The sequence below is a fragment of the Aythya fuligula genome, chromosome 1, assembly GCF_009819795.1.
Source record: "Aythya fuligula isolate bAytFul2 chromosome 1, bAytFul2.pri, whole genome shotgun sequence".
Taxonomy (NCBI): domain Eukaryota; kingdom Metazoa; phylum Chordata; class Aves; order Anseriformes; family Anatidae; genus Aythya; species Aythya fuligula.
In genome coordinates, this window is record NC_045559.1 from 43283459 (window position 1) to 43308175 (window position 24717).

A 24717-nucleotide genomic window follows, 5' to 3' on the forward strand; every position below is an offset into this window, starting at 1 on the left:
CTCCTCTGAACGGTGAGGGCCTCCTCAGCTCTTATATCACGCTCATCCCCATGGTAGCACACAGCTTTGCAATTTCCAGCGTTGATGTATTTCTAGAGGACAGAACATGCTGCTCCTGTCAGTGATGTGTTTTAACTGTTATCAGCATTTATCTGCTTCAGGAATTCAGAGCGATAAGTGGATTAAGTGCGGTAGGTTTGTAGGGCTGCTAGGTCAACATCCTCCTTCCATCCTTTCCCTTCTCTTCCTATAAACAATCCTGTTGCCGCTCTAAATGCCAACACCTAGAAATATCTCTGTCTGGAATTTTAAGAAATATATAGTTCGAGCATTTCAAAAGAGATCACGTGTAAAACTCAGCTGTGGGATTAGAGGCACACCAGGCCAGAAATACAATCGCTGCTGGAATTTGCTATGGTAGAGCCTGCTGAAAAGAAATGGTTTTGAAACGACTACCCAGCAGCTATTAACAGGATGGCATTCTGTTCCTTAGAGCCTAAAGGCAGCCTGAATCTTTGAATGTTCAATTTTAATTCAGTTGGGTTTGGGGATTCTGGACTGCAGACATAAATGGGAGGAAGATGAGAAAAAGCAGGGGAGTTGTGTGTTTTTATGACCAGCCTGGAGCAGGGCTGTTACTGATCCCCCTGAAACTATAGCGCAAATGGGTCACTGTGTGACCTTCACCTGTACATTACAAAGTGTGCTACTGCATGTGAGCTGGTCCCTGCAGCATAAGTAGGGCACGGCTTGTCCAGCCCTAGCCCTGCCACAGCACATTGAGAAGCTGCACCTTTGGTGCAGCAAATGCTGATTACTTCCCGAGCCTAAATCCAGCATCGGGCCAGGTGCTAGCAACAGTTTCTGCCCGTGGCTGGAAAGCATCCATTAATTTCACTCAAGCACTGTTAAAAGCCCGTGACAGTGGCCAGCATTCCCAACTGCGAGGGAAAGCACATTGTTCTGGCGCTCAGAAACAACAAGTTTGGGCAAGTGCTGAACCTACCCGAATTGCCTGTTTGCAGCTGTGTCCAATGTACACCCACAAGCAGAGGCGCACACACACACGTGCCCACACATGCCCCCACAGCCAACTCCAGGGAAAGTATTTATTCAAACAAAAAGACTGCTGCTAGCCAAGGCAAAAGCAGCGCTGCAGAGACCACAACAAAGCCTCTTTATTGCTGAAGCGTTTAACACCACAACCATCCAAAAGAGAAACACCGCTTGGCGCAGAGAAGAGCTGCAGCAACTCAACAAGCCTGACTGCAGAGCCTGCCTGGGAGTGTTTCGGAGCACTCCCCGGCACAGCAGCTCTGGATTTGCTGCCTCGTCAGAGACCGGCTCAGTCCCCCATCACTGGAAACCCAGCCAGCGGCAACACACGCACACCTCCGAGGATTTGCAATCTCTTTGACTCCTCTAACCCCAGACTCTGTGGCTTACGGTTTCCCTCTGGCTGGCGGTGCGAGCGACAGGAGAGCCAGAACAAGCAGGGCCGTACCTCTGCCAGCATTTTAGCACTGTTCTGCGTCGAGTGCCTCTCAGTAGGGCTGGATGATGCTGAGGTAAAAGCTGCCAATGCCCTTGCTACGCTTCTACCCGTTGAACTGCTCCAGGGAAGAGAACAATCAGCAACTAGAAGGGAAACCAGAAAAAGAAAGGTGTTGACACTACCGTAGGGAAGGGAGGGGGGTGCTTTTATAATTCCCTTTCACCAACAAAATGAGTCTGCCTCAGAAATCACCCTGCTCCTGCTCTTTTATTTCTGTTGCTCAGCTGGAAAGCTTCCTGGGGACTAAATTATCATCACACGCCTGCTATGCTCCCAAGGGCTCACGCTCTGTGCCTGTGCCCCGACCTCGCAGCGTTCCCCTCCAGCTCCCCTTCGCAGCTTTCCTTTTAGAGCCTCGTCACAAGCGGGATTTCGCCTCCAAGGACTTCCTTGACTTCTTGGGCTGACATCTTCCAGGAAAAAAAAATAAAATAAATTAAATTAATAAAATACATTAGAAAATCCACCTGGCTCAGCCCCAGAGCCCACAGGGCAGTGGGAACACGGGGAGGAGGTGGCGGCCGAGGGGCGGCGGCCGCGCCCTCCCCCACAAGATGGCGCCGTCGCCCCGGCCGCGGGCAGCCCCGAGCCCTGCCCCGACCCCGGCCCGGCATGGCGGGGCCGAGCTCCCTCAGCTTCCCGACCCCTCACCACAGCTCCCCAGGGGGGTCTCTGGAAGCAGCGTTGCCCCCCAGCCCTGCCTCCACCCCTCGCAGGTGCCCCTCTGCCAGCCACGAGGCACCTTCCCCCTTTCATTTTGACCCGCTGGTGCACAGGGTATTGGTGGTTTTGTCTGTTTTTTAAATTATTAAAAAGCTCTGAAAAACTACTACTCCTGCAATAAGCAAGAATGACTTCTTGGGGCAGGTGAATCCTTGTCTCCCAGTTTTACACGCTCTGTCAGCAAGGCGGAACGCTTTGTCATCTGTTCATGTGAAACGTGGGTGCTGGGCTGAGCTGGTACAGGTCACTGAGAAGATGAAGTGTGTGAAAAGTGAATGCCATGCTGGTCCCATCCCATCCCATCCCATCCCATCCCATCCCATCCCATCCCATCCCTCTCACACTGTCACTGCCCCCATCGCAGGGAGACCTCCATGCTTCCTGCTCCAAGCCCCCCGCAGCCGGGCATCTCCTCGGTGCAGCAGCACTGCAACTGTAGCCCCTAGAAAACGAGCACAACTAGGATTCATTTAAGGCAAAATTAATGCTAATTAACTGTAATCAACAACTCGCAGAACAATGTTTACTCAGCAAGCTGCAGCTATTGCCATAGCGGTTCGCCCGTTAGGCGAAGGTAAGCAGAAGGCGGGATACAGGAAAGGAAAATAAACCTTACCACAGGCTCCAGCACAGCCCGCTGCTATGGTGCGAAGCCAGCCCTGATGCCTGCTGTCCTCCCTTCTCACCCTTCCTCCCTCACCGCAGCAGCCCGTGGAGAGGAGCAGGAGCCTGCGGTTCCCCGCATGCACCGCAGACCCAGCTCGCAGCCAGCCCCGGGCTCTGGCAGTGGAGCAAGACCAGAGGGACTGAGTCATTTTGGCAAGCCTCAAGGGGCAGCAGCCCCCCGTGAGGGTAGAGGTACAGGGAGCAAGGGTGGCCTCACCTCGGGACGCCCGGGCACAGTTTGCCACTCAGTCTCAGAAGCCCCTCCTACGCAGCCGGCGCAGTGGAAACTCTTGCCAGTGCTGGTGGGGAGTGAAGTTTTATTATGAATGAGACTTCTCAACCTGCAGAGGCCTCCTGACAGTGAGTGTGGGCCCCTGGCAGGGCGCTAGGCGAGAAAGCGGAGATGATGTGTACGTTGATTTTTCCTGGGAAAGCTTCTTACGTATTTTCCACCCGAAGCAAAGCACTACCAGCACTAAATGGTGATGCTGCACCTTTCTCCCTCAGCAGGTCGGGGCCTTGCAATGCCATTGCCCTGGCCTTGACAGAGGGAGGCTCAAATCAGTGCAAACTTCAGCAGCTGCGGGCTCACCCCACCAGCCCTGTGGGAGTAGGAGAGCGGGAACCCTGAGAGCAGGAGCCACGTGCACAGCCCTCCCACAGCCACTGTGGGATGTGTCACCAGCCCCGAGGGCCACAGATGAGCAGAGAGGCCAGGGGCAGGATGCTGGCATCTGCAGGCCATGCTGTGTTAAAAGAGGAGCCCTCTAATCGCCAGCAGCGTTGGGTGTTTGCATCAGTCCTTGAAAAGCTTGAGGGGATGGCTGCGCAAGCGCCCTGCCAAGAGAGTGGAGGGTGGGCAGGCAGGCAGGGCTGGCGGGGGGCCGGCTCCTGCAGCGGGCAGACGCAGGGAGGATTGTGTAGAACAAGGAGACGGGGCAGCCAGGCAGCCACAGGACCCGTGCCTGCCAGCCACCGCCTCGCCAGATGGCCTGCCGGGCGAGCCAGTTGGCTGTGCCAGGCCCGGCTGCCCAAGCCCTGGCAAGTCGCAGCTTCTGCTTGCCTTCAGGTGCCCCACGGCGTGCCCCGCAGCTGCACCACACTTCCAACTCGTTCTCGTCCAAGTCCCTGCATTCCCTCGCACCTTGCCTACATCATTCCCTCCCCAGTTCTTCCCCTCACTTCCTCCTGTTGCTTTGTTTGTTTTCTTTTAATGTCTTTCCTATTATTTTTTTTGCCTAGCTGAGACTCCTTGCTTGCCCACACAGCTGCTGGCAGCTTTCCAGCTGAGGGACCTGCAGCAAGCAACAGCAACCTCTGAGCCAGCAGGGCCCCCCTGCAGTGGGGCACGCATGCAGTCGCAGCCAGCATTAAATCAGCGCCACTCTCCTCGCGTGCACCAGGCCTCTGCCAATTCCTGGGAGGAAGGTTGGGAAGGGATTAAGTAGCTAAGTATCTTGCTGGCAAAAAAAAGATGGCTTTCTTTTCTATTAATTCCTCAGCTTTCCTTTTATCGTGAACTGTGGAGAATACGCAGGCTGATACAGCTGTTATAGCAAACTCTCCTAGGGTGGAAAAACATCTCTAAGCCACCAGGCCCTATTCTGGCGATCCAAACTAAATAAACCACCCTGGCAAGAGCGTTTGCTGAAAGAACCATCTCTTTGCTAGGATCTTTGTCAATATAGAATTGTTTTTCATTCTCTCTTCCTTCTCTCCCTCCCTCTGCCCCTTCAATTTCCCACCCAAAATCCACATCCCAAGCTGACAGGCCTACAGGACACAGGTCTGTTGTTTTGGCCTATTGCAAGAGGATCGTTACCAAGTTTTTTTAAACCCTTGTCAAAATTCCTGCATGCAGTTTAAGATGGTTGATGAGAATACAGCTTAAAAGTATGAAAAGATCATTGCTGACAAAGCTTTTCCCTCGTAGGCACAGCAAGCACAAAGGGGAGAGCCTGTGCATCCTACCAAGCGTCCAGCTGAGGAGGAAAGAACAGAGCAGGGGGACCAGGCAGAGCACGGAGCATGTCCCCAGTGGGCAGGGGGAGGCCTGGGAGGGATGTTCTGAGCCTCTCTGTGGGGCTGGAGGCTGGGTCAAACCCTTCTAGTGGAAGGAGTATCCCCTGCATGGCAAACCCTACCACGGCAGGTGTAGACCAGCAGTGATGAGGAATGGAAAATGTGAAAGCCCCGGAGTGCAAGAGGAAGCGTGTCCCATCCGTGTGGAGGAAAAACCTCAGCAAGAATATGTGCATGGAGTTGGGACTACATGGATACCATAGCAGGGTTCAGGCTCCCTCTCCTGTGGCTAAACACAGTTCCACTTGCTCTTACACATACATATGCATATACATGTATGCACACATTTTATGCACAGCCCAGCTACCAGCACTTGTGGCTTTGGTTTCCCCGAGCCACCCCCCTCAGACCCTGTGGCCCCAGCAGCCATGTGGAGACCCTTCCACCGCAACCGGGCCCACCACTTCTCCCACAGGCCCCCCTCCCTGCTCTGCTTGTGCTGGGGAGATCCTTCCCCACCCTGCCACTGCTTCCTTTATTATCTCTGCCCAGCTGTGGTTTATAAGTTGTTTAAATCTTTTCTAGGAACAGATAAGAGATCACAATTACCCAGAATCCAAAAACGCAGACAGCTTGAAATGTGGTTAGGCTCTGCCCTACTTTCATTGAGCTCAGAGCAAGGCTCTGCTGAGGTGTTTGGGGAGAGGAGGAGAAAAGAGAAAGACCCACCTCAGCAAACCGCCCCTTCCCTCCCTCCCTTCTGAAACAAACCTCCCCCGCCAAAAAAAAAAAAAAAAAAGAAAGAAAAAAAAGAAAACCTACTGCATCTCTTCAAATCACCCTGCCTCACCCTCACCCTGCCTGCTCCTCCTGGCTGGCCTGGGACCTCCAGGCAGCAGAGCAGAGCAGAGCAGAGAGCTTCTCGAGGACGTGGTGGCTGGGAAGGAGGCTCTTGTGCATCACCACAGCATTTGGCACAGGCGTGTGCATCTCTCCAAGCTGAGCTCAGCAAATGGACGGGTTTTGCCAATTCAGGGGCAGGACGAAGACGGCGGTGCAAGGAGTGCTGCAGGCTAAGTGAGATGTGTCACCGGAGGTTTTAGCAACCGCACGCTCACTGGCAGCTTTCCCTTGCTTAGCTGCTGTCGGGGTAGCCACAGAGGTGGAAGAGCGGCCTTGGACTTCCCTCGGGTGAGAAATCCCCTCCCTGGGAAGTCCAGACTCCATTACACAGCACAGCTCCACCACCTCGTCAGCCCCATCTGAGGGCAATTCTTTCAGGAACTTGCAATGACCCAGAAGGGATACTGCTGAAAAAATGATGGGGTCTTTTTCCTTCACCACCCTGTGGACCCAAGTACTTGCAGACAGACACCCCCAGCTGTCTGACCATGTCTGAAGTAGATAAAATCTTCTAGGTGATTCCACCTATATTACTCCAGCTTTGGAGCAGGACACAGACCAACAAACCTCTAGCAACCACTAATATTTTAAGGACATTTCTCCATCCTGCTTGGAAGCGTGTGTATCAAAGCAGCAGGGATTTTTGGTGGTGTTTCCACTGGTAGTAACAACAGTGAGACATTTCAGGGGAAGGGTCTGCTGTAGGCGAAGAGGGCATCGTCTGAAAGATGATGTAGTCCAAGATCATTATGGCATGTATTAATACCATTTACAAGGACTGACTCGATCAGCCTTGGAAAGAAGAATGAAAAAATGCCAGCAAACACATTACATTCTCCTGCAAGAAGTTGTTTCATCCTATTGAAAATCTTTGTTAGAAAGAATGATGAGAATGGTAATAATAAGGCACTATAATTATACCTGATCCTTCTATAATCTCTCTCTCCACAGAGTTCAGGAGCACTTTACTGCTATTATTGGATTTGAACAGCCCCATCTGGATAACATACGATTGATTTGTTTGCATGGCTTATTTTAGGTATTTCAGCACATACATTAGAGCTGCCTCCATATCTGGCCCATCCCCTGCACAGTCTCTGAGAGCAGCGAGCAGTCTTTGGTTCCTGCTTTCCACCTCCCCTTTCTGCCCTCCTGATGCCTTGGAGAGCTCTTTGCAGAAATCCAAGGATCAGGAGCCACCAGTCCTTCTCCACCCAACCCAAAACTGCAGAACAGGGGATATGACCTTTCCCGTGGTGTCCAAATGTGCGAGAAGCTACATCAAAGCCAAGAACTTTGTGGGCCCCTTGTAGAAAGCTCTTGGGTGAGAAGCTGGGCACTTGCTACTTCACTGGGCCAGGGCCAGGAGCAAACAGATGAAATTCTAAATAATTCAGTTCACGTTTAAAAATGTTATTATAAAAAATGAGGTTTTTAAAAACGAATAAAAGTGCAATACAAACAATATGGTTTACATAAACTGAACTGTTCTCAGCCTGAAATTTACAGCTTACAGTGCGGGGAATGTCCCTTGCAGATTGGGCTCCCATAAAACTTAATAAATACAAGTTGCCTCATTCTGTCATTGCTCTTAGTGCTTTTAAAGGGATTTTTTTTTTCCTCCCGTGAATTGGAGCAAGGACTTCTCCCTGATGGCCAACTAGAGGCAGGCTGGGTAGCAGCCCCTGCATCCCCTCCACCTCCCAGCCAGCCCCTGCCTGCCCAGACAGCTGGCATTGCCGCTGCCTGCCTGTTCTGTGGGCACATTTCCTTGAGCATCTTAAAAGGAACAGCTAGTCCTGCCTGAAGTCTTTTTCCCCAACTTCATTTTACCGTTTTGAAGTACTACATCCTCGCTTTCATTCTCTTAAGATTCTTCAGAGATGTCTTTGCCAATTTGTTTACTTCTGTTTTATTTTTAAAAGACAAACCCCCGGTGGCCATAAGCTCTCAAGTCACTTTTGAAAAAACATTGTCTTGTCTGTAAGTGCTTTGTTTGTGATCCTCTCCAGTCCTTTAGGCTATTGTTTACGAGCTGGAAGGCATCTACGCTCGGGCTAATCATGCTGAATGCCAGCAATTCCCCCAGCATGATTTGTTGCACAAGCCAGTGGGAGCGTGGTTTGTTGTGATTTAAGTTTATTATGGAAAACCCACGTTTGCTCACACCAGCCTTACAAAATGGGAGACCTCGTCCAAAACCTTCCGAGGGGAACAACAATCTGGCCGCTGATTTCGATGGCATCTGGGACTGGCTCAAAGGTCTAGAGCTCTGCAAGCAGGAGTGGCACCGTGGAAAAGCAGGTAGCCCAGGAGCCAGCCAAATCTTCCTTTAGAAGTTGTTGTTTGCTCGGGGTTGGATGCAGATCTAGGAGGCTGCCAGTGCTGTGTGATGTTTTCTTCTTCCTCACCACGTCTTTTTTCAAGCTCCTCTCTGACCCGAGTGGTGCCTGGGGCACAGCTCTGCTGGATGTCACCTGGGGCTGAGGCTGGCCTGCACCGATGCCCTCCCTATACATCACAGGAGAAACAGCTCCTTCTGTGTGTTTTGAGTCTCACACTTAAGTATCTGATCAGTTGCCCTGTTTTTTTTTTTGTTTGTTTGTTTGTTTTTGTTTGTTTTTTTATAAGAAAATGCACTCAGCCACCTCCTCCATGGCTCTTAGGCTTTGCAGACCTCTGGCACTCAGAGGTCTGCAAAACCTCAGTCATCTTTTTTGTTCTGGGATGAGAAGACCCAGCATATAGAGCCAGCCTGTCCAGGGGGAGTGTGTGGAAGTGCTCGGCTCCAGCTGCATCAAAAGGGCAGCTCTGCCACCCCGACTGAGATCACAGGGGAGCAGGGAGCGCGCGGAGACCCCGGCGGCTCTGCAGGGAGGCAGCAGGGGAGGCAGGGCGGCTGTGCCGCGTCTCCCTCTGACACCTGCTCTCTCTTTGAAGGCTGTCCTTCACAGCCAGGCACAGAGCTCCAACTGCTGCAGCTCCGTGCATACCAAACGCCTGAGGAATTGCTGCAAAGTGAGCTCAGCTGGACAAAACCGTCACGCTCCCCCAACCAAGGTAAAAATTAAGATTTTTAGCACATTGAAAGGACGATGATGCGAATACGTATTTTGGGAAGGACGTCAGGGCAGGAGCCCAAACCCAAGCCATCACTTGGGTGCGCAGGAGGTCTTGTTCTGAAGCTTGCCTACATAGGAGGAGCTCATTTCCAAATGGTGAGAGTGCCCAAACATCAATAAACTCTGTGATACGTGTTTGCACAAAACTTATGGCTTTGGGTGAATTTTGATGCACCGAGGCAGAGCCGTAATGCAATACAGACCCTCATGTCAGAGGTAATCAAGTGTTATTACAAGAGCTGCTGGCTGTGGGGCCCCTCCTGCGCGCACACATGGGTACATATGGAAGTTATTAACAAGTTTCAGCGGAGGATTTCGGGAAATTAACCCCTGCGACCCCGCTGCACTGCTGGAGGGCAGCTGGTCGGCAGCAGATGAAGAGCAGCTTCCTGCTGCATGCCTGCGGCGGGCCGGGACCCAAAGCCAGCCCCCAGCAGCCTGGTAAGAGGCAGCCTCTCGCAGAAGGACCAAACATTTCAACTTTGGATGTGAGGACGAGCGGTTGAAAAAAACCATCTGCGAGGCTGTATAAATTTCCTCGACAAACTGAAATGAGTCAGCTGGAGAAATGTGTAACATAACGTATAAAAATGCAAACAATTTTCTTCTATTCCCCCAACGGTGCTGGAGAGCTTGTGAGGAAGTTTGTAATTTCTTTACAAGTCCCTTCAGGAGCCACCAAGCAAAGCGTTTGGATGCTGGCCACAAGGAGCTGCTCCTGCACGGAGGGACCCGCTCCGGGGCAGGGTGGCTGCAGGGAACATCTCCCACCCACTGACACTGTTTGCAGTCACCCCTTGGAATTAACCTCTTCTGATTTTACTTCGCACATCTCTGTCTCAAAAGTTTCAGGAAAAAGGCTTCTCTCCCAAGATCCAAGCAGAAAATGGAGGAGGTCTCTGTAAAGACAGCCACATCCAAATGCACTTCTCCCATTCTTGTTCTTCCCAAATTGGTTTGTTTTCTTGCTCCGGTTCTGATCTGAGAAGTGCCCTCTCCTCCGGAACAATGAGGATAGGCACCATAATGTGCTTTAAACTTTTACAATATAACAATACTTGGCAGTCATTCACTGCTTTCTCATCCTCAGATCTCAAATCAATTTGCTACAGCCCTGCATGGAATTGACTTACTTGTAAGTCAGAGACGAGTACTTGCTGTGCAATTACAAAAATAAAATAAAATAAAATAAAATTAACAAAATACAGTGGATTTTATTAAAATCCAAACTATTTCCTCCTCCCTTGGTGTGATTTTCCTCAGGCACAGCCCCGGCCACAGACACAGCTCTTGCGCAGCCCTCAGCCGTGCAGCCCAAGATGCTCATTTCAGGCCAAATGAGAACGGTTCATCGCCAGGTCAGCGCAATCCAGCTCGAAAGCTCTTCCCTCGGCGAGCTATAACCACTGCCATAAAACAGAAGCATTCCTGTACTCGGTTATAAACGTGAAAGAAACGAGCCCGCTCCTTCCCTGCCACCCCTGGTTTCTAAAGGGAAGGCAGGAAGGCAGCCGGAGAAGAAAGGGGCGATGAGGTGGGCAGGAGACACGGTCCCAGCCCCACTCCTCCTAGTGAGGGAGGGCAGCACGCAGAGCTGACCCCACCTGGGCTTCCCCCGAGGACCAAGGCAGGTGCCCAAAGGCACCTGAGGTACCACAGGGTGGGCACAGGAGCTACAATGTACTCATCCATAGCGGAACCTTGGGTTGAGCAACAGGATGGTGCCCAAGGCCCAGCCAAACATATGGCAGGGAGCAGCACCAAGAGCATACATGTGGCCCCCAAATGGACCCCAGGAGGTCTCCATCCATGGCATGGCCAGCTCTGAGGTGACACCACGCTGCTCAAGGCTTCACCCAGTTGGGTCTTGAAAACTTCCAAGTGTGGAGACTGCACAACCTCTCTGAGCAACCAGCTGGACCCCCCAGGGGTCTCCTCCTATCCAGTCTGGACTTGTTCCCACCACCCCCCATTTCCCACCACGCTGTGGTGAGCTTGGCTCCTTGCTGACCTCCTTGTAGGCACAGGCAGGTTGCTGTTAGGTCCCCCCGAAGGCATCTCCTCTCCAGGTTCAACAAGCCCAGCTCGCACAGCCTCTCCTCATGGAACAATGCTCCAATCCCTGGAGCACCCTGGGGTTGTACCCCTGATCTCACCCCATTTTTTTGGTTGCATCACAGAGCCCCCAAACTGGATGCAATATTCTAAATGGGGCCTAAAGAGTAGCCAGTACAGGGAGATGATCACTCCCCTCACCTACTGGCCATGCTCCTGTTGGAACAGCCCAGGCTGCTGCTTGCCTTTGCTGCCAGGCACCCTGTAGGCTCAGCCTGCTGCCTGGGTTGCAGTGCTCAGACAGGGCTGCTCCAGGAGGTGGACACAGCGGTGACCCTGGGCAAGGGGGTTTATCCGAGCAGGGCTCCAGGTGGGTCAAACCCCAGCCCCCGGCTGCTGCTGCCTGGAGCAGCACAGGGCACCCTTGCCCTGGTGCAGGGCACTGCAGCCCAATCTGCTCTCAAACAGACCCAGCAATGATAACAGGCTACACACAGTGGTTCCTCAGACAAGATATCTGAAGCTAAGAGAGCAAATTCAGAGCCCCAGCTCTCCACATTTGGCTTTTTCACTCCGTGCAGGTCTGAAGGGGAAAGCCAGCATGAGCTGAGCAGCCTGCGTGTACAATGCACTGCTGGCTGCTCTCTGATCTGACTCAGGTGTCACATTTTATAGTATCCAGGCACACCAACCTCCTTTCACAAAGCTGGTTTTAGTCACTTATTTTGAGGACATCATACCCACCTGCACCCTTGAAAAGAACCACAACACTGATTTTTCTTAGGCCTATTTAAGCCCTTTTCTATCCCTCTCATTTGTAGCCACCCTCATCAGTCACAGCTCATCAATGCTGTGCTTCCTTCAAACACTCAGTAGAATTTTTAAATAATACAAATAATACTTCTGAAAGCCTTATCTCCGTCTATTCAGGAAGTGAGTTATGTTTATAAAATTCTTTATTTATTGCACTGTAAGGTGAACTAAGTTTATTGTTCCCACCTAAGACCATTCATTTATGTACTGCTTTTGGTCTTGGTAAGAAACTCACTCGTTCAGTTTGTTTGATTACCATGTATCTCTGCACTAAACTACCCGTGTCTCCAATGCTGCAAGGGAATGAAAATACTGTTATGTATTCATTAGCTTTTAAAAAGAAGTACAAAAACATGTTTATTAACATTTAAAAAGTTGTATAAAAATTCTTTGCCATTTTTTTTTGAGACAAAACCAAAACATCTTTGTACAGTCCATAGATGGCAGCAGCATACTATCAGATGAGCGTAAGGAAGGGCACAGGATTGATCTGTTCTCACCCTCGCAGAGCAGCCCAGGCTCTCTGGACTGGGACCGCCTCCGCTGGAACGCACTGCCCGTAGTATAAACCCATCTGCACTCCCAAAAACCTGTTCAAATAAAGCGAGGCAAAAGGCAGAGAAGCTGCACGTACTGTAAAGAGCTGCAGCAGTTCTCCCCAGGTGCAAGTGCTGACATCTGTTTGTGCGGCGAGGAGCAGGGCGCGCTCCTGCCCTTGTGGCTCTCCGGGCAGCACGGGGCCATGCCCAGGCTGCAGCGCTGTGGGACCAGTCCCAGCCATATCGCTGCACGAGGGCACATGCTTAGCACAGACTAGCTCAGGCACTTTGGGGCAGCGGGGCTGACCTGGGGGGACAGGCAGCTTGCCCCACTCTCAAGCTTATAAGGCACGACTGGAGCAAAGAGCAGGACCCGGGGGGTGGAAACCGCTGCTCTCCTGCTCTGGCTTTACCCCAGCCATTGCAGGGAAGGCCACATGTGCTGTGCACCTTCGAGGACACAGCTCTTATGGCCAATGGCTTGGGGCACCTGCCCTCCCCTGCCTCTCCGAGCAGCTACCCCGGCCCCGCTGGCACGGCCAGGCGGCAGGCGCGTCCCTTCGCCTCCCACACGCCCGCCATCATCTCCCAGCCCCGGCTGTGGAGGGACTGGAGCCAACACTTTGCTCTGACCCCCGTCTCCTGCCCGGGGGTGACGCCACCACCTCCTGCAGGCACGTCCCTGTGGTGTCCCCCGTGGCAGCAGCGCCAGCAGGCAGGCGCCGGCGGCACAGTTCTCGAAGCGTGGGCACCGCTCGGCGGCTCCGGCACAGGGGCTCCGAGAAGACCAGGGGGGTTCCCCCCATCTCATCAAAGTGCAAGGGGTTGTTGCGGGTCCCCGCCACCACCAGCTCCAGCAGCCGGACCACGCAGTCCGAAAACCAGTTCTTCAGGCGGAAATAGCCCTCCTGGAAAGAGATGCGGAGGCTGACGGGCCCCGTGGGCATCCGCACGCTCAGGCTGAACAAGCAGTTGCCCTGCGAGCTGTCCCGCACCAAGTAGGTGCCGACGGGCTCCCGCTGGAGCTTGGCGTGGGCCTCCCCCACGGACAGGGGGCCCCAGTAGAAGTCGCTGGCCTGGAGGATGTTGAGGGACCGCTCCAGGACCTCCCACTCGCAGCTGCGAAACATCCGGAAGCGATCGGGCAAGCCGGGCGGCGCGGGGCTGGGGAGGACGCTCCGATGCTGCCTTTGCGGACGAGAAACAGTGGCGTGCGTGTTGTGCAGATCATCTGGCCTCCCTCTGATCATCTCTCAAAGAGCCCATGGATCCTGGGAAGACGCTGCCGTTACCATCCTTACTCCTTCGTGTCCAGCCTGCGGGAGAGAAGCAGAGTGAGGCGAACCCTCCACACCCTCTCGCTGGGCAAGTGGAGACAGGGACTTCACGGGGAGGAAAGACAGCAGCGAGAGCACCAAGGAGCACCGCAGGGAGCCACGGTGTGCCACTAACCTGCAGCTGGAGGGACAACCAAGGAAATAAGAGCAGGAGGAGCTCCAGCAGGATCCCCAGCCAGAGCAAGGCCCCACCTTGCTGCACTGGGTTTATAGGATTCACAGCTAGGGGCTCCCCGGTACATCCTTTAACAGGTTGGCTCAAATCTAGCAGATCTCGGAGATTTCCCTCTGCTGGATGTTTAGGGGCTTTTCAGAGTGGCAAGAGGAAATGAGACCCCAAATGACAATGGAATAAATTCCCGAGGCAGGAGGGTATCTTTCACTTTGGCACTCAGAGAGAAGTGGGAAGGTGTCTTTCCTGCCTGCCCAACGCCTCCTCTGACAGAAGGACAGACAGACCACAGGACCCAGACACAGCAGCAGATGGGAACGAGCCCTTCCCACCAAACCCCAGGAACTTCTCCCTTGTCCCAGGACACTCCCATCCAGCATGCCAGGAAGAAGCAAAGCCCTCGGATCAAGCGCCCTGCACGAAATGCTTCGCCATCAGCTTCGGGGCTGCCACGAGTGAGACCACTTACGCTGACACCAGGCCCTGCTGATTTCCGAGGAACGATTCTGCTCGGGGCCTTCCAGCCCGTGACTTCTGCCTGTGCCGGAGGGACATCTCCCAGAGCCCGCAGATGCCGCTGCCCTCTCGCAGCCACCACCCTCTGCTCCTGTGCTGCCTTCAGCCAAGTGCCCTCCCTCCCTCGCTGTCACGGCCCTGCTCGTCTCCCACTCCATCTGCACCTCGTGTTGTCACCAGGCTGTCTGGCTTTAGAAAAGCAGATCCCTGCTCCCACTGTTGCCATCAGCCATCCATCCAAGTCATTTCAATTATTAAAAAAATATATGTGTGTGTGTGTGTGTGCGCATATAAATATATATATATATATATATATATGCATAAACATAAAAACCACAGCCCCGAGCCAGAGGCTCATTCTGTGTGAGAAGCTGAGCTGTTACATACCACTTCCCCAGGCCTGACAAGTCAGTAGCTCACCGCCAAGCCCTGCCCTCAGCCCCCTGACACACTCCATTAACCCAGGCACACTCGCTGACAGCGCTGCCGTGCCGGGAGCAGGACCGATGCCGACACGCAGCCTGCGGCCCTGTCTCCTGAGCCCCCTGCCACAGACCCAGGGGAGCACCAAGGGAAAGATCGCGAGGGAAAGCTCTGGGCTAGGCTCAGCTCCCCTTATCTCACACCTTTCAGCCGCTATTTAAAAGCCTTGTGCCATCCGGATGGGGTGCCTTCTCCTCACGCTGTTCTGGCACGGTATTTTTGGAGAGGAGGCACCTCCCCTCACATCTCTTGCAATACTCGGCGGTGGTATCAATGATGTCACCGTCAGGACAGGGAGCCATAAACACCGGGAAGCCTCTCTGGTGGCACATACACACAGTTTCTGGTCCTGTGAGGTGCAGGCCACGACATCCCTGGCGCTGCTCTGAATGCTGCCCTTTAGCGACGTGTCGCTGTGGGAGGGAAATTCCACTCTGAGGAAGGTGGGAGGGGTAGGAAGGAGTTAATCAAGCTGGGTTTTTTCTTTTCCATTAAAAAAAAAAAAAAAAGCAGCGGTTGAAAGCTGCTCAGACGGTTCAGCAAGTCAGGATAAATCTTGGGGGAAGCTGATTTAGTGAGCTGCACACAAGTAAACACAGGCGACACGTGCAGCGTTCAGGGCAATCTATCACCAGCGAAAACTCAACACCACAAGAAGCTGCAGCAACTTGGTCCCTTTCCTTTTCCTCCCCCTGGGTAAGGAAGCTGTAGAGCCCTTCAACATTAGTTATTACAGGGGAAAAAAGGTCATACTCCCACTAAGGGCCTTCAGGGCTTCAGCTACAGCTGCGATGGGACCCGGGAGACTCGCTCCCACCAGCAACCACTCCTCCTGAACTGCGAGCTCTCTTGGGTCCAACCTAAAGTTTTGCCAATCTCCTGGGCCTAGGTTGGAAACCAAATCCAAACAGGAAAACAGAAGCAAGCAGCTGTCTTGCATTTCCAGGCTAGCTTTAAAAACAACAAATAAATAGATAATTTGTTTAAGGCTGCAGATGCTGTTTGACAAAACAAAACAACAAAAAAAACACCCAACAACAACAACTGTTTGTCCCAGTTTTCAACCTTGAGTCACTCTCCCAAGTCCTTTAAGAAAAATCCACTGCTACTAGAAGTCTGGCTGACTAAGAACCGAGACTGTGTCATCGTTTCGAATTCAAAGTAAATGCAAAAATAGCACCCTCACAGCTTGCTCACTTGGTCTGAGATCTACATGTGGGTCAGGTCCTCAGCGTGAATTTGTTTAGCTTCAGTGACCCATTTCCAACAGATGGCTGGGTGGCCGGCAGCGTGGCATTAGATAGCCCTCTGGCAGTACTTCCTGGTGTCACCTTAAAGGTTCACTTCTAATGGGTTAACGTGCACGGTGTGTATGTGGCCTCCCAGGTGAAGGAGGCTAGGTGGACTCTTTGGAGTAGAGATAAGCCAACCCTGGGGCATAATGAAACACACGTGCATAATTAGTTCTGCTTCTGATTTGCCAAGCCCAGATTTGCTTTTTCCCCCCGCTGCTAAAAAGCCCCCAAAAAAACCCCACACCCAAACATTACAGCCTCCCTACCGCAAGAACAGCGCTTACAGCCAACACAACATCCCCCAAAAGCCGGCGTCCCGCTGATTGAAAGCCCGGCTAAGTTTCCCCAGACCTTCTGCTTTAATGCAAGCTCAAGAGCTTTTCAAAACAAGTGCTCTTGACACGGAGCACCGCGATCTCCTCCGCGCTCCCTACCCAGGCGAGGCAGCGGGTGTCGTGCAGGGAGAGAGCGCCCTGGGGCTGGGTACAGCTGGCACGCTCAGCAGCGGCTTCACACACGTTAGGATCCGTGCTGGCACTCTGCCTTCAGGGCGCTCGAAGGGCTTACCTCTCTCAATTTGCCATCCATAGGGGTGAGCAGCTGGAGGTCAGGCCTGGAAGCGGTCCAACGTCGGGAGCGCCGACGCAGCGCTTCGCTGCTTTTGCGGAGCTTTCCTCCAGCGCGGATCCATCCTTCGGGAAGAAAGAGATGTCCAAAGTGGTGACTGAGCCCGTTAGCTGGCCGTAACGTGGGTCTGAAACGTGACAAATCTGGAGGCGATTGGTCTGCCTCAGCCTCCTCAGCCCGTGAGGCTGTGGAAGCCTGCACTCAGATAGCAAGGGATCGCTGTTGTTATTGCTGCTCCCAAAGCCATGACCTGAATAGCTTCCACACAGCTCACAGATGCCCTAAGGACAAATGCAAAGACCTTAACGTTGCCATCATCTGCAGGAAGCAGGAACCATAAAAACCAGATGTTAAGGGATGGTGGCAACAGGAATACGCTTCAGGATTTGGAACAGCAAACTCAGGCTTGCGCTCAGCACAAGGCACAACATTTAGACTGCCTTATCTGAAAGCATGCACGTGGCCGTTTGCTGGGGAGTTATCTGAACAGCAACCAGCCCAATCTGGCTCCTGCTCTTCTGCTCGGCTTCCCCAGCAATCCAGGCTTTTTCTTCTCACCCCGTGGATAGAAACCCAAACCTGCTGACCTGGTGGAGCAGCAGCGCACCCCTTGTGCAACCACCTGCCTGGCAGCGGATCTGTCAGCAAGTGGCAAAAACAAACCCAGCCTTCTGCATGCCTTTCAGAGGCAGTCCCTTCAAGGCCCCACTTTTACCCAAGCTCCATCAGTTAACATCACTTCTCCGCATCGCCCCAGCCAAGCCCAGGCTGGGCACGCACCCCACGAGCACGCTGACTCGCAGCTAGCAGAACTGCAGCTCTGCCCCGTGACTACATTACCCTCTCTGTCTGGCCTCGGCACCTCCCTGTTATCAATCCTGCAGCCTGCAGGCAGCGGGGATAATTCAGAAAAGCTTTCACAGGGACACCCAGCGGGTCCTCGCAGCAGCATCCCTGCTTCGGGCAGCAGAGCCCAAGCAGAGACCTCCTGCTTGCAGGCCCCCACCCCATCTATTGACGGAGGGGAAGGGGCAGGTGGGAGAAGCACGGGGACAAGCACATGCCCACGAGCACAGAGGACCAGCACGGAGGACCACATTTCAGCGAGGAACGTGGCACAGCCCCGTGAATAGGGCTGGCGTTGATCACAGGCAGCTCCTCCAGCACACAGCGGGCTGAGGAGACGCCGCAGATCCCGCTGTCTTTTCTGCCACGGCTATAAATAGAGCTTGGTGTGAGGCTGATACCACGTCTGGCGCGAGGGAATATGTGGAAAAAAACAAACGTGACACACGCGTGCACGTACCAAACCCAAACCGTGTTTCCCTACATGACCAGCATTGAACAAGGATGCAATATAAAAAAAAAAAAAAAACAACCCTGTCAGCTTGCTGTCCTGCACGAGGCAGCAGCACACGCTGTGACATTTCCTGTTTCCACGCAGAAGAGGTGTAGGGGAGAGCTCTGCATGCGGGTTTTGGGAACCGGCTTCGAGAGCTCTTGCGAAAGGACCGTCCTTATCAACCCCCCTTCTTAATTCTGGTGCTGGAGAGCACACTTCAGAACCCACAAGTAATTCCACCTTCTCATGGCTCTCACCTTTAGTTGCTGCATTTCTTACTGCACTTTTCTGTGACGTGCTTTCTGCTTTAACGTGATCATTTTGCTGATACAGGCTACAAGGTTTTTTTTTTACCCAGAAGAAAACCCACAGGATAGTTTGATGTGCTCCCAGTATTCTTCAAAGCAAGGAAGTCTGCGAGCACGTTTGGTTTCCACATAACATGCTTCAAAAAATATGAAGGTGGCAGTTTATAGGGAAAGCTTATTGCTTCTGTTAGCCTGACCAAAAAAGCTGGAAGAGAAAACCTGCTTCAGGGTCCTTTCCTCTCACCTTTGAGCCACTCTGCAAATCCAGAACAACTACTTCCAAATGAAACAGCCCTTTCCACGCAGGCCTGGCGCTGCATGAAGCTGCAATCCTGCCATTTCGGAGCAACAGCACGACTTCCCTGAGCTGTAAGGCTGCTGCTGTGTAGCAAGTAACACAACCACCCCTACCAGCTGGCTTACATGGGACTACCGACTTCAGGTTCAGGAGCCTGAGGCATTTTTCCCCCCTGAAACTTGCAGAAAAGAGTTTAAAAATATAAATTGTTAGAAACAGGAAATCGTTACGGGTTACTGCCTAGCTTCATCGCTGCTGCTCAGGCTCTCCTGCTGAGGCTGAAGGACAGGGAGCTGTCGCTGCTCACCTCTGGTCAGCCCGGCAGTGCTGTTTGGTGCCCGGGTGGCAAAATGAGGAGATGGGGAGCAGCCGGGAGAGGAGAGATGAGGAGGGGGAGCAGGGAGAGCAGGAGGCACGAGGGCTCTGGAAGAGCACTGAAGGTGACAGGGACAGTGAAAGAGGGGCTGGGAGGGAGGCCAGGAGTCCAGCATCCACCAGTGGCAGCTCCTCTCTCCGTACCTGGGTCAATGGCATGGGTTTGCATCCCCCATTCTGACCTTCCTCGGCTGAATGGACTGGTTTGGGTTGTTCCAGTGCCCTGCCTGAACACGTACATCCAAAAACACAGCAGCTGTTGGTGGTTCCCACAATGACCGCAGCCCCATCGCATTCAGCAGGAAAGGAATTCATGGAAGAGGCTAACTCCAGGAAATGAGCAGCATCTGCAGGGAAAACTGGCTCGGTATCATGGATTTGAGAGAAAAGTCGTAGGTGCTTAACCTGTACACACCAGGACACACAGGTACAGCGAAGGGATGCTCCCTTTGCCTTAAAACCTCCTGGCTCTAGCTGATGTGACAGACCAGGAATCAGTGATTATGCTTTCAGAAGAAGGGGCGAGGGTCACGGAGCACAAACACACCACAACACCAAGTTTTATAATGGGGAATTTCCAATACACAAAATAAAGAAATGAGTCCTGAGAGTCAAACGTGGAAAAAAAAGAAAAATACTTCAGTCATTTGAGAGGTTATTTAGGAAGGCTTAAAGTGTCAGAGCGTGCTGACCTGCAGGGGCAACAGGGGCTGCCTGGCTGTGAGGACAGCCTGGGGAGGACACCTCAGAGAGGTAGAAGCCTCACAAGGGCCATTGCCATGGGCCAGACACCATCCAAAAACCCAGTGAAGCCTCGGTGCCTGCCCAAACCTCCCTACAACCTCCACAGTCCTTCAGAAGGCGAGAAGCTAACCCTGGCAGAGCCGACATAAAGGAACATACGTTACTGATGGTGGGGAGTGAATTTACGTTGGGATGGCTGTCATGAAAGTGGGACAGCAGGTAGACAAGAAAAACAAAAGGAAAACCCAGAAAACAAATGGCATTTTCAGTTGATCAAAACCTGAAAGCCTCTGGGGGAATCGCTCATCTCACTGGGGTACTGGCACGTGGGGATGAGGACACTGCAGAGAAGCTAAGCAAGCAAGCAGATGCCTTTTTTTGTTGTTTTCCTTGCACAGATTGCTGAGGAGATTCTCCAGCATTTAATACTATTTAACCTGTACAGGTGGAGGGTGGTAATTAGAAGAGATGGGTAACACTAAAATTAAAGGGCAGAAAAATTAAAATTAAAGGGATGCAGTGTGCTGTACGCAGGGCTTTGGCAGGAGCTCGAGCATCCCCAGGACTCGCAAGTGAATAAACTGGGTCTGTATTTCCAGGAGCAACGCATTAACTGGGGCAGCTCACAAAAAACAGCACCTAGTGCTCACTGAGGGAAGCTCCAGCTCAGCATGCAGAGGCAGAAATTAGTAAATAAGAAGTAGACACAAGCATGAGGCTGAAAAACAGGCAGGTGGGAATGCGACAGCAATGCCACCACCTGAGATGGCACAATCAGCTCCAGTCACCTTAAATAAAAACAGGTAGAGCTGAAACAAAAGGAATGGGCCTAAGGATGGGTGATGAGAAGTCACGGGCAAGTTTTCAGATGGAGACCGGAGAAATGTGATGCTGAGTTTAGGGAGCGGGTAGGTACAGAGGGTGCAAAAGGAACACGCCATACAACCAGGCCGCTCTTTTTGTGCTCTTTCATAAAACTAAAAGAGAGGAAGTTCAAAGGTAACCGAGATTGAAAAGTAAGTAATTTTAAAACTCATAAAAGGGAAAAACTCCAATCACACACACATTAAAATGCTGCTGGGGAAAGTGAGAGAGCTGATCTGAGGACTCTCATTTCTCTTCTTTCTCAAACTTCTCTGCCTTGCCTCTGTAAAGCACCCACCACTCCAGGCTTCAGCAGAGGAATCCAGCAGCAAAGGGCTTTATTTTTTTCAGCATCACCTTTTTAAGCCCCCCCTTCACTGATCAGACTTGACGTAAAAATCAGGGGAGCCCAGCAAAAGGCGCAAACTTCCCTTAGTCATGCAAAACTGAAGTGAAAAGGGTTTATAAAGTCACTGCAAGGACTTAATCGTGGGGCTGCTGCAGTTTGTGAACTGCAGGATCACAGCGACTGTAAGCCAAGTCAGCATCTGAAGTCAAAATTTTTCTTCAGTGTTTGCAGGGGGTGGGGATGGGGGAGACAAAACCTCCCTGCTCAGACAAAAGCGGCTGAAGGCTGCCAGCTTAGCACAACTTCGCCAGCAACCGCTCCGAGGGAGCCAACGTGAAGCTGGAGCAGCCTGCGTGCAGGCTTGGGATCGGCAGGGGCTGGCCGTCTCCCTCATACTTCACATGTGTTAGCGAACAAGCAGCAGCACAGAAAGTGCACGGGGAGCAGGAAGGGAGAAGGCCGAGAGAATGTGCATTATCAAAATACCTTGAGAGCAGTTCTTGGAAATGTGCAGTCTGCAAGCTTGTATCAGACATTCATTTCCTGTGAAGTGCACACAGGCCTTTTCATTTCTCCACTGAAGAGGACGAAACTAAGGGGGCAGCTCAAAAGGCTCCAAAGACAACACAGAGACCAGTATTTAGCAGTTTTACTAAAACTGAATTGATATTGATATACTATTAAATAAGTACTGCACACAGATTCCCAGAGGTTAAAAAAAATAAAATAAAAAAAAGGACTTTCTAACACCTCTCACTTCTAAATCTTACCTTGAAATCTTGCACTTGGTCGGGGGGGAAATTAATTTTACTCGAGTCATTTTGACCACTCACTAGCGCAAAGCCACCAAATCCTGTTGCACCACACACCGCTGAACTTTTTTTTTTTTAAAGGGTGTGAGACCAGTTTCAGCAAAACGCTCAGCTAATGAATACCTCGATGAGGCAGCAGGCTGTAGGGCATGCACAGATGATGCAAAACAGAGGGCTGAGCACTAGTGAAGGGCACTGGCAGGAAAGAAGAGGGTAAAGTTGATACCGTGACTGTCTTCAGCTTCTGCCTCTACTTACAAGTAGTCAGGGGTGTAATTAGCCAAACATTTAGTTGTCTTCTTTTAAACAAATCTATGATGCCTCCTAACAGCATAGGCACTTAATATCTTGCCCTACACAAAGACACCACCCCAGGATGGCAGCCTCAGCTCTCGCAGCACCCACACGTTCATTTAAGATACACCTCTCCCGGCTCACGAGCACAACCAGATAATGGCCCGGGAACACACAGCCTCCCCAGAGCTTTTATTAACGTGACCACAGTGTCAGCCTGACCCAAACGACGTCCTGTTTGAGCACCAGCACTAGCTATTTCTCGCCAACCAGAGGAAGGTAGGAACAGGGTAGGAGAAGCCAGGAAAGCAAAACCCACATGTGGCAGGGCCAGGGAGAAGGAAGGAATGAAATCCCAGCAGGGACGGAAAAAAAGAGAAACCAGGGAAGAAACCCAGCTCGAAAGGCACATTCTCCCCCTTTTTTTCCTCAGCAGTGCAACCACAGCATCGGTGACAGCAGCGAGGAATTGGCACCACACAGCTCCAGCTCTGCCCTTGCGCAAACCGGCCACCAACTTCAGAGACATTCCAGCTGGATTAGGGACAGAGGCACCAGCCGACGTCTGAAGCTGTCATCTGGAAACCCAACTTGGCCCTCTCCGAACAGGGGCAGGGACACAAACCCAGCAGCTCCTCTGCACCTGTTTTTTGGGACCCCAACAGTGTTTACCTGTGGCCGCCGGTGCAACCTGGAAGGAGAGCCTCGTGCTGCCTCTCGCCACAACCACCACACAGCAGCGAGCGAGCCAGGGTGTGCAACAGACAACAAGCAGCGCAGAAATAACAAAGGCCCAGCTCCAAGTCTGGCTGGGGAGAAGATGGGAACCAGTGTGGGAGGCTGGCATCCGAGTAATCCCACGGATTTGCGCCCAAGAGCTTTCTGCTCCAGAGGGGACAAGACCCCGTCCTTCAGCATCTGAGCTGCGAGTCAGACCCAGCAGAACCCCTCAGGAACACAGAAACAAAGCTTGGCTTCATCTGCAGCAACCGGTCACATCTCGTCCTAACTTGATTCAACCAAGACCAACATTATGTGATAATAGAGCCTCAGTCCCACAAACTTCTGTGCATGTGCATAATTTTAAGCACATGACTATAACCCCACTGCGACTCAATGGGCTATTTGACGTCCGCAGCATCTGAACTGCAGTCCCGATTGTTTGGAGAAGGAAGGCAGAGCCTCCGGAGGGCCCAGCCATTAGAGGACGATACGCTGGGAAACTGCAGCTATTTCTGATCCCACCCCATTTAACAGAATTAAGCATGGCCAACATGTGACCGCAGTTTTCATTTACACTCTCTGAGTGCTGCAAAGAGCAAACTCTGCCGTCTGGACCACGTACTTCTAAATAGCAGCTCGCTACCCTAAACTTTCCTCTTTACCCCAAACTTTCCAAAACAATGGTCAAGCCACATCCCCATCCTTCTCATGTACGTTTAAGGAGGGGGGGGCAGGAACTCAGGGATGTTAAACTCATCTTTCTGTTACCCCCCGGGCTCATTCAGATCTCGTTTCCATGCTTCTACAGAGCAGGACAGCACGCACGCTTGCACTAAACTCAATTAAAACTAAAGCGAGGAGGGAAATAAATAAATAAACCTCAGAGCTCGCTTTTTCCAGCGAAGATGAAGCACTCCTCCGGGGCTGCACGGAGGAGGAGAAGCGGCACCGGGACGCAGCTCCTCACCGCCCCGTGCCGAGAGCCGACAGGGGCGGCAGGCTCGAGCCGAGCCCAGCCACATGGCTCCCTGTGGGGCTGCCGCCGGCACCCCAAACCCGGAGCGGGGCAGCCCCAGCCCAGCTCAGCCCTTTTCTCCCGCAGCCAGACCCCCAGCTCCTGCCCTCCCGAGGCGTACCAAAACCCAAATAAAGCGTGAAACCCCCCAAAAACACTCACACGCGCTCCCCGACGAGCCGGCTCGGAGGCAGCGGAGCCCGATTTGCCCTCGGCTCCTCCTGAGCTCCGCTCGGGGCTGCCGGAGGGGCCGCGGGTGCGAGCGAGCGCTCAGTGCCGGGGCGACAGCGGCGCTGCCCGGCCCGGCCCCGGCCCCTGCCCCTGCCCCCGCTCCCCCGCCCCGAAGCGAAACCGAGGCGGCCTCGCTCCCCGCCGCGCCGCGCATCCCTCCCCCGGCCCCCCCTCGCCTCCCCGGCCCCCGAGATGGGCGAGGGGCCGCTGTCCGCCCTCTTACCGGGGCTTGCCGGGGCTGGCCCGGGCCGGCGGCAGCCCGCCGGGCCCTCCTCGGCCGCGGGGAGCGGCGCGGAGGGGAAGGGGAGGAAACCCCCCAAGTGCTGCTTTTCCGAGGAAGGAGCCACGGGGGAGGGGAAGGGGAGGGGTTTCTCCCTCCTCCACCACCACCGCCACCCCGGCTTTCCACGGCGTGGCTTTTGCGAGGGGGAAAAAAAAAAAAAAAAAAAAAAAAGTACAGAAGAAGAAAAAAAAAAAAGTTAAGTTAAAAAAAAAAAAAAAAGTTGGCCAGGTTGGGAGAAAGAAGGGGAAGGA

The 24717-nt window shown here is 52.8% G+C and overlaps 1 protein-coding gene across 2 annotated transcripts; it reads right to left on the bottom strand.

Moving 5' to 3' along the window:
- Positions 1-12262: 12262 nt before the first annotated feature.
- On the bottom strand, positions 12263-24459 carry LOC116496252 (suppressor of cytokine signaling 1-like). Of its 2 annotated transcripts, none has more exons than XM_032199201.1 (3): positions 24407-24459; positions 16769-16893; positions 12263-13714 (listed from the first exon to the last, which is right to left on the bottom strand). In XM_032199201.1, the coding sequence occupies exon 3, from the start codon at positions 13646-13648 to the stop codon at positions 12980-12982; it is 669 nt and encodes a 222-aa protein (XP_032055092.1). In that variant the 5' UTR covers positions 13649-13714; positions 16769-16893; positions 24407-24459; the 3' UTR covers positions 12263-12979. The 2 variants fall into 2 exon arrangements, with proteins under 2 accessions (XP_032055092.1, XP_032055101.1); XM_032199210.1 differs by lacking the exon at positions 24407-24459 and adding an exon at positions 24115-24173.
- Between the last annotated feature and the right edge of the window lie 258 nt (positions 24460-24717).